The 9,979-nt window shown below is 43.1% G+C and overlaps 1 protein-coding gene across 1 annotated transcript; it reads left to right on the top strand.

The window, feature by feature from the left end:
- Positions 1 to 1,218: 1,218 nt before the first annotated feature.
- On the top strand, positions 1,219 to 9,910 carry cdk1 (cyclin dependent kinase 1). Its single transcript, XM_068727788.1, has 8 exons — positions 1,219 to 1,314; positions 1,883 to 1,925; positions 2,481 to 2,637; positions 2,779 to 2,902; positions 4,520 to 4,690; positions 4,869 to 5,032; positions 7,824 to 7,965; positions 9,655 to 9,910. Exons 2-8 carry the CDS (start codon positions 1,889 to 1,891, stop codon positions 9,769 to 9,771), a joined length of 912 nt encoding a protein of 303 aa, XP_068583889.1. The 5' UTR covers positions 1,219 to 1,314; positions 1,883 to 1,888; the 3' UTR covers positions 9,772 to 9,910.
- Positions 9,911 to 9,979: the final 69 nt, after the last annotated feature.

The raw sequence follows: 9,979 nt of genomic DNA, 5'->3' as shown, positions 1-9,979 counted from the left end.
AGAGTCTGAACCCTTGTGATGGACCAGAACAAATAGATTCTGAACCCTTGTGATAGACCAGTACAAATAGAGTCTGAACCCTTGTGGTGGACCAGAACAAATAGTCTGAACCCTTGTGGTGGACCAGAACAAATAGAGTCTGAACCCTTGTGGTGGACCAGAACAAGCCTGTGAGGACGTGTGCCAGTGACCTGAGTCGTCATTGTGAAACTGTAACTTGAACTCATTGTTCACATTAGGGTGTAACGCTGTAATATACCTGCATATCTACACTGTTCTTTACTGTAGTTCACATAGAACATTTGATATTGAATGTGTAAATATCCAGAGAGCAGCTGTGTGTGTGTGTGTGTGTGTGTGTGTGTGTGTGTGTGTGTGTGTGTGTGTGTGTGTGTGTGTGAAGCCGTGTTGTTCCAGACACATCACCGTCATGTCCACAGCTTTGGGTGTTATTCAGTCTTGTAGACTCTGTTTCTATAAGCCTGGTCCATACAATGCATTTTCTCAGGCTACATTCACACTACTACGTTTTCCTCTTTAAAACACACGTCTTCAGTGTCGTCCGTGTTCTAAAATGACTGAGTCTTACTGTAATGCTCGTTAGTTCAATTAGAGCACTGCGCCGCAAGACAAAACAACTATTATTTTGTTGGCATTCTGCAAAAAAACACATCACATACAATAAAATACTGAGGAAGGCTCCACACTGTTGTACGGTAGATACACATGTATCGTTTGTTGGTTCACGCCCTTTAAAGACGTCTTTACTTTGAAGTAATTTAGGAAAAAACATGGACAAAACGAGGGGGGGGGGGGGTACATCTTTAAACATGGGGTGAGAAAACAACAGTCTTTTCAGACAAGGTGATGAGAGAAGTGGCATCTGGGCAACTCGTGCTTGTAGGCTGACCCTGAATTAGAGCATCATTGTAATCAAGATGAATGTACTATTATGGGTGTATTGTACACATACTTCCATGACATGCTATCCCTCCGCAACACATTCTACCAGTTATAACACCACAACCAACGCTGGAAGGATTTCCAGTACTCTGGAGAGGACGGTTCTCTCTGCCTGGGAGACGAAACTCGGGGCCGCAAAAAATCTGCCTCTACCTTCGGCGCTTTCGCTCCCGCTCAGCCCACGTGTCAGCTTCCCGTTCCCTGATTGGCGGGTTTTGAACCGTACCGCGTGAGCTCATTGGGCCGTTTCAAACCGCTGCTTTACTGCGGTCGATTCAAAAGAGTCTGTCAGCATTCCAGCGGCAGTCTGAGGACGGAGAGTACGTACGCTACCTAACGAGGCGCTGTCAGGTAATTATTACTCCATTGTGTAACACGATACGATATGAAGTAAACGTCTTTGTCGGGTTATTTGAAAAGCTGACCCGCCGATGTGGACAGAAACGCGTCTACAGCCGATAGACGGTACGTTAGCCTCGACGGTTCAGCTAAGCTAACGTTGTGACCTTAACTTAGCTTAGCGTGAAGAAACTGTCTCTGCTGTGTGACAAGTTGTCCTATCTGTCCACCTCTCGCGCTTTACTGACGTCAAGCGAGACGGAAAACACTCGTGAGCGGCTGATGATGAAGAGACACGAGCCACCGCTGTTGTAACGTTACATTGGCCTTAACGTTACAGCTGGAACGTAGTATCTATAACGTGACGTAATAAGTGAGTTAACAGGTCGTCGGACGGTGTGCCTGGTTAGCCTCTAGCAGCCTTGTTAGTTCATAAACACTGTTGAACACTAAGTGAAGTTAACTGTATCTTAATGTCACGAACATCAGCTGACATGTCATAAGTTAATAACTAAGTTCATGAAATGAAAGGTAAGCGTTACTCGTGCGTTACTCGTCAGTGATTTTGTTTCTTTCTCAGGCAATAATGGAAGACTACCTGAAGATAGAGAAGATTGGAGAAGGTTGGTCTTCTTGTTTTCCTCCTGATTCAAACACGTTGCTCCACATTTAGAGTTCAGGTCTTCATACAGGGTGGACCAGACTCTAGGGGCTTCATGCAGAAGAATGTAAGCGACTGTAGGTTACAGTCAGGTCTAACTGCATGGCCTAAGTGCCCACTTCAAATATGATGATGTCATGTGTAAATCTGCACAGCCACACATTACAATGTAAGTCTACTATTATGGTATAACAATATACAGAAATGGTAAAGTATTGGTTTCTGTGCCAAGAGTTAAAGGCGGAGATAACGGGACCAAATGTAGCGGACATCTAGTGTTTAAACTAGGATGTACAGTACATACAGTGGAATTCATTAGAAATATGCTCAAGCCATATCCTAGTTTATTTTAACATTTAAATGAAACCACAACAGGCCGTAGTTTGGCCACTTTACTTAATAGGGTAAAGTTACTTTGTCGAATAGTCATTATAGGTACTTTACTCAACACGGCCATGACTAAAGCGTATTCGGCGTCATTGCGGCTGTGCTTCATACCGTTACCGCTGCTCCGTAGGTACCTATGGGGTGGTGTATAAGGGCCGGCACAAGGCTACGGGTCAGATCGTGGCTATGAAGAAGATCCGCCTGGAGAGTGAGGAGGAGGGGGTTCCCAGCACCGCCGTCAGGGAGGTCTCTCTGCTGCAAGAGCTGAAGCATCCCAACGTTGTACGGTACGCTCGCCGTGACACAGAATGACCACGTCTGTCTGCTGCAAATGTTTCCAGCATGTATATTTGTGTATACATGTTTTTGTGTGTGTGTACATACAAAGAGTGTGGACGTAGCCAATTGTTGTGTTTTGTGTATCCCAGACTCCTGGATGTGCTGATGCAGGAGTCTCGTCTCTACCTCATCTTTGAGTTCCTGTCCATGGACCTGAAGAAGTACCTGGACTCCATCCCCTCTGGCCAGTACATGGACCCTATGCTGGTCAAGGTAACTGTGTTCGTGATGTACAAGCTCCCTCAGCGGGTCATCTTGGCGATCGGACGTCTGTGTACGCGTTTACTGCAGTTAGTCATAATGGAGCTCAACAGTGAGGTTCCGTAAATTAAAATCCCATTCATGTTGTGAATCAAGGACTTTGCCTATTAGCCATAATTTCATAACCACCCTCAGTGCAAGGTGGACTCATCACAGGCTGTGAGCTTGTGAGACGATGGTGTGTGCCGCTGTAGAAGCCACACGTCTGAATGAAATCAACTTTTATTCTTATTAAGAAAGGAGAAAAAGTTGTATTTGCACTTTGTCATGGAGCGGTACTACACTACCCACAATCCTTAAGTGTAATAATCACGTCTGATTGAAGATCGCTGTTACCATGGAGGTGTTAACTTCTAGCTAGTGAGTGTATGTGCTGCTCCCTGACTTCTGGATCTCAAACGGGATCAACGGGGCGGCTCGTTGATCCGTAGAATCCCCCTCACGGTTCAGCACGCATGTCAACTGTAGATTCATTCAATACTTTAACCTTCAGTGTGAAATACAGTCTTACTATATATTATACTTGGGTTAAGAAACCCAACAGAAGCTCTTGGCTCGTTCAAATTCTTTGAGCTCTCGGTTTGAGACGTGTGATTCTTTCTGTAATCATCACCCGTCAATTCATCTTGTGCAGCCAAAAATCACAAATTTGCCTCAGAAGGCTTTACAGTCTGTACACATACGACATCCTCAGTCCGAGGACCCTCACAACTCCCCACGAGAGGGGTCCCTCTAGATAGCATTGGGTGTCCTCTACATACCAATGAGAGTTTATGGAGTGTTTTCTGATAATATTGCCTAAAGGATAGCATATAGAAGGTGAATACGATTGGTCCAAGCACAGAACCTTGTGGAACTCCAACTATTTAACTCTAACATCTAACTCTAATCTACTTACGTCATTACTACTGAGGTCTATATGAATACATTATTAATGTTCTCTAATAGTTATAATCTCATTATTAAAGAAGTTCATGAAGTCATTACTACTGAGGTCCATATGAATACATTATTAATGTTCTCTAATAGTTATAATCTCATTATTAAAGAAGTTCATGAAGTCATTACTACTGAGGTCTATATGAATACATTATTAATGTTCTCCAATAGTTATAATCTCATTATTAAAGAAGTTCATGAAGTCATTACTACTGCGGTCTATATGAATACATTATTAATGTTTTCTAATAGTTATAATCTCATTATTAAAGAAGTTCATGAAGTCATTACTACTGAGGTCTATATGAATACATTATTAATGTTCTCCAATAGTTATAATCTCATTATTAAAGAAGTTCATGAAGTCATTACTACTGCGGTCTATATGAATACATTATTAATGTTCTCTAATAGTTATAATCTCATTATTAAAGAAGTTCATGAAGTCATTACTACTGAGGTGAAGTAGAGATGAAACGATTAACTGAAAATACCAAAAACCGATGACCTTCTGTGAGACCTTCTTTGTGAGTCACCACTAGTGAAGGACCGGTGTCTTGTGCCATTTGTCTTGTTCTGCCCATTCAGTTTCTCAACTCTAAACATGTGTCCATGTTCACCACCTTTCAGAGCTACCTGTACCAGATCCTGGAGGGCATTTACTTCTGTCACTGTCGTCGAGTCCTCCACCGGGACTTGAAACCCCAGAACCTGCTGATCGACAACAAAGGAGTCATCAAATTGGCCGACTTTGGCCTTGCTCGGGCCTTTGGTGTTCCTGTCAGGGTCTACACTCATGAGGTGAGAATTCTCACACACACACACACACACCACTGGGATTTCTGGACTAAACCTGCCCTGTCACAGTCGTCGGAGGTCGAGCATCACCAACACTGAGCGGACAACGTTCATGAGCATCAAGGAACGGCAGGCCTCTAGAATGACCACTGGGCTGAATGAACTTCTTGTGTGTTTCCAGGTGGTGACTCTTTGGTACCGAGCTCCAGAGGTCCTCCTGGGTTCACCTCGATACTCGACCCCCGTCGACGTTTGGAGCACTGGGACCATCTTTGCTGAGCTTGCCACTAAGAAGCCTCTGTTCCATGGAGACTCCGAGATAGACCAGCTCTTTAGGATCTTCAGGTAAACCCCCGTCAGTTGTTCCATCTGGTGTTTACTAGGGGTGGGAATCGCCAGAGGTCCCGCGATACGATATTATCACGATACTTAAGTCACGATACGATATTATCACGATACTTAAGTCACGATACGATATTATCACGATACTTAAATCACGATACGATATTATCACGATACTTAAGTCATGATACGATATTATCACAATGCTTAAGTCACGATACGATATTATCACAATGCTTAAGTCACGATACGATATTATCACAATGCTTAAGTCGCAATACGATATTATCACAATGCTTAAGTCGTGATACGATATTATCCCGATACTGAAGTCGTGATACGATATTATCACGGTACTGCGATATGCTGAGTATTCCGATAACGTATTGCGATTTATTACTGTTTTTCAACTGCAAATTATGTCCCCAAAGGAAAAATGTCAACGTGTTTTATCTAATAAGAGAACGTTTTCAGTCTGTTCATCTCACTTCAATCATTTTTATTGCAGCTAAATGGGAGCAGACAGACTGACCAACACTGTCATATAAACTGTCATAAATGTTGCACCTGACAAACTGAACCGTTTGTATTACAGTCTACATCGTCCAACTTAACTGAGTGCAAACGTGTGTGGACTCGGTATATGAACTATAGCTTGTATAAGTACGATATAGGAGTTGTATAACTCGGTATAACTTGCGATGCGTGGACGTCACGGGCTGAGAGTCAGTTATGCCATGAGTCCGGCTGCTGTCGGCAGTTTTAACGCCCGTTGTGAGGCCAGATTGAGCGAAACACTTCACATGTAGGTATCCCGCTAACTGAACGCCAACGCCCGTGTTAGAAGCGTTGTCGGTTACAACCACCGGGTTTTTGTCGGCAATCCTCCGTTCTTATGCTGCATTTTGCAGGAGTTCTGCAACGTTTGCCCCGGTGTGACTTGCGTGTACGGCTCTAGTTTGGAGAACGTGAGACAGCAGTCTCCAGTCCTCTGTGAGATAATGTTTTAGCCACATAGGAATCCACTGTCATAAAATTGCATGTGTCATATCCATGTCCTTCTTCCCTTCCTTGTTAAAAAATTTAAAATAAGTCCAGACGTTTGAAACGGCGCATTTCTGATTTCTTTCTCCGATGTCTCCATCTTTGTTTTGACCAACTTCCTCCCAATCACGCTGACCTCACCAGAGAACACCTCGGCACCATCTAGTGGACTGAAAAAGCAATTGAATTTATTATTCTAGTACCAAAAAATGTATAGTTTATATAATAAAAGATCGATACTTGTCTTCTGTGTATCGATACAATATCGCCACGCAAAATATCCCGATACTATGCTGTATCCATTTTTCATCCCCAACGGATCACAAAGCTCGCGGTTCGGTTCGGATCACGGTTCTTGAGTCACGGTTCGGATCTGCAATGAAAAGGGGAGGAGTCAAATATAACTTTGTGTTCCATTTATTAATTAAAGAACTTCAGGAACACTTGAAGAAGGAACGTTGGGCTTTAGTCTTACATAAAAACAATATATAGAAGATGTCCAATATGAAATCAAAATAAAACGTTGAAGAATATTCCGTTCTGTTAAGTTGAAGTGCAACATGAGGTGTGTTGATGACCTCGTCCTTTGATCAATACTGAAATAAAGAAACAGACAGTGAGCAGCTTCACTGTTTACACTGAAGTGAACTGTGAGGACACAAGTTAGGTCTATGTTTACTTCCTGTCAGGTGATGTCATTCAGATACACAATCATGTTACAATTTAAAAAAAATAAAAATTAAAAATGTAAGTGGTGTGAGAGGGGATTTGGTAGTGTGGCTCAAAGACTTTAACCACATTTTGAAATCAGAGTGTCCTCCGTCACTGACAGACCGGCATGGTGTCTCTATATGTCCTATGTATGGTCGTTGTCGTGTGTCTCTTTAAACGTCTACACACAGTAACGGTTCTGTCCACCATCCTCATCCTCATCATCAGTTACAGTGAAGACGAAATGATCCAAACTTGAGATTTATTAAATGAGGGCGAGGCTTCTGAAGCTCCTCCTCTCACCGTGACTTTCACCGTTAAATGTTCTTAACCGGCTCCGTTCACGTGAACACACCACTGCTTCATGTCTGTTCACTGTAGCTCTGCATTGATATTCAGGGACTGTTTCTTGAAAAGGAACCGCAGCAGTAAATCTTTATTACACACTGTGATGATTAAACTGGAGAGAAACAATTTACTCAATTAAAGTACAGCCAGTGACAACATTTAAATGTCTTGCATGTTCCTCTATCAATCATAATCTCATATTATAATATGACTTCAGAGCCCATGTGGCTGTATAGGGAGTACTTTTATAATTTCAGTACATTTTCTTGATTTTAATTAAGATTTTAAATGCGGGGCTTTTACTTGTTCAGTGTTTATAAAGGTAGTATTAGTACTTTTACTCAAGTATCTTAAAATCAAAGATCCTAATCAATGACACGGAGTCAGAGCCTCTCGTTGTCCCTCCTCTCTCTCATTATGTGTTCATTAATAATCAGATCTAGGCTTCATCGTTTGTGTAACGGCTGAAAGGAGAGTTTTATGAAGTGTTCCACTGCTGCGTACGAGCATTTGGTGTTTAATTGGACTCAGTCTGCGGCGCTGGAACGTGATCCGAGCGAGCAGCAGGACATCGCTTCTGCTCCGCGTGTTAAAATGCGGTCCTGCAAACACGGAGCTGTGACGAGCCGGAGCCGCTAAGCGCTCGCCCCGGTCCTCTTTGAATCCTTCTGTCTGGTTCTGTTCTTTCTAGGACTCTGGGGACCCCAAACAACGAAGTGTGGCCGGAGGTAGAGAGCCTTCCCGACTACAAAAACACCTTCCCCAAATGGAAGTCTGGCAACCTGTCTTCAATGGTGAAGAACCTGGATAACAACGGCGTGGACCTGCTGGCGGTAAGGAAAGGGCTGAACACGTGAACTACTCGGTTCTGACTCCTGTGATTAATATCAGGAGAGCCATTGAAATGATTTGCCATATCTCAAACTCCAGGCTTCTACTGGTGTGTGCATCCTATCAAATGTCTAGTGTGATTACTCATGCATCGTCCTCTACAGGACCAGAACCACAGCAAAGGATGCAGCTCCTTAATGCCTGTAGGGTCCACTTTGGTCCTCATGCTCCAAATCAACTGTTATGGGAACAATTGTGTTTTATTGTTGTTATTATATTAAGATCAACACTTCATTGGTGGTTTCAAAAGGTCCACTAGATGGCAGGAGAAACTTTACAATTCCAGCTTGAGTTTCTCAGTTCACGAGGTACACTTGAATGCATCGTGTGGTCCCGTCACCGTCACTGCCTGCACGCCATGTAGACACGCCATGGATCAACTTTACATGTGCACGTTGTCATTGTTTTAGTGTGTGAGAGAGAGAGAGAGAGAGATGAGAGAGAGAGAGATGAGAGAGAGAGAGAGAGAGAGAGAGAGAGAGAGAGAGAGAGAGAGAGAGAGAGAGAGAGAGAGAGAGAGAGAGAGAGAGAGATCAAACACTTTGGCAGAGCCATATTTAGCTCTACTGTGACGTCAGTCTGTAAACGCTTCATTCAGCTCCAGACTGGAGACAGTCCCCCTGGTGTTGTTGCTGAAGCTGAGATACGAACAGTTTTAAACAGACCTGTGAAGCAGAACCAATCCAAGCGGTGCAGGGACCACGTATCTCTGAAGCTAGCGTCCTACTGGTTCCCTCAACACAGAGCCCACAGGATTGTCTGAGGACTTCATGACCGCAGGGTTGTTAGCGGCCGTGTCCACGTCTTCCTCTCACATTCAGTGTAGCATCTCATGCTCTGTCCATTTGATGGCTGCCAAATACGGTGACTGTAGGAGAGGAGCCTCAGATGTTGGTCATGTCAACAAGCACGGTTGTCTTTTTAAACCGTGAGACCTCGAGCTCTTGGAGTCCTTCAGGCGGTCCTCCTGGCTGTAATGTAGTTGATCCGTAGAGTCCCCCTCAAGGTTCAGCACGCATGTGAACTGTAGATTAATAACACATTAAAACCGTCAGTGTGAAATAGTTTCACTGACGGTCGTCATCGGACCACATTCAGTAAAAATGTGCGATCAGGAGATCAGCATTGATGCTTTATAACGTCATCATGATGCGTTTAAATGTAATCTTTTGTGATAAATTTGAATAAATCCAGTTGTTTGAAGATGTTTTCACAGCAACATAAATAGATATTCTAGATGAATTATGAGCTGTTTAACACGAGCTCTAAACCACTTCATTAAAACTATTGATGACAAGATTTTTATTGAATCAATAAAAACCCAATCTTTAATTTCCTGATCATTTGAACAGTGTGTTTTTATGCAGATGACTCCTGTAGAAGGATAGTATTTAACATTTCTCATGGTCTACACTGACTTTGGGAACATTGAAATGATTTTTGGGACGGTGGTGAAACTAAAGGTCTGGATCCTTGTAGACCAGCTGCTCTAATCAAACACAACCTAAATGATGTGTTTCTGCCAACATGGATCAAATATCAGCTCCAAACCCGTTACATGAAGCCTGAGTGTTACAACATCTCCTGAGTGACACCGTCTCCTCTCCCCCCGTCTTGTTTCTCTGCTGTAGAAAATGTTGATCTACAATCCTCCCAAGAGGATCTCAGCACGCGAGGCCATGACGCACGCCTACTTTGACGACTTGGACAAATCCACCCTGCCTGCTGCCGGCATCAACAAAATCTAGAACGCATACAAACATTCATACCATTGTGAATTCTCATTCTGTAAATACTTGTGTGTGATATTTGTTGTAGACCTTTTTAGTAAAGTTTTGTCTTTCAACAGTCTTTTCAATAAAACTGCACTTTCTGTGAATCTCTAAACTTCTCTCGTTTATTTCAACATTTGCCTGAAAGTCCATCCAGTGAAAGCTCGAAGCTGTTTCTCATTAG

The sequence above is a fragment of the Cebidichthys violaceus genome, unplaced genomic scaffold (genome assembly GCF_023349555.1).
Source record: "Cebidichthys violaceus isolate CVI_PGR_0920_01 unplaced genomic scaffold, fCebVio1.0.p SCAF_10, whole genome shotgun sequence".
NCBI lineage: Eukaryota > Metazoa > Chordata > Actinopteri > Perciformes > Stichaeidae > Cebidichthys > Cebidichthys violaceus.
Note: the sequence above shows the minus strand (reverse complement) of the source record. Positions and strands in the feature narration are given on the sequence as shown.

Bases quoted from the DNA above. Each gene is read 5' to 3' on its own strand.
- cdk1 (XM_068727788.1), top strand. From the start codon at position 1,889: ATGGAAGACTACCTGAAGATAGAGAAGATTGGAGAAG. The intron at 2,903-4,519 runs GTAACTGTGTTC...ACCACCTTTCAG, and splicing joins TGGACCCTATGCTGGTCAAG to AGCTACCTGTACCAGATCCT. The intron at 5,033-7,823 runs GTAAACCCCCGT...TGTTCTTTCTAG, and splicing joins CAGCTCTTTAGGATCTTCAG to GACTCTGGGGACCCCAAACA.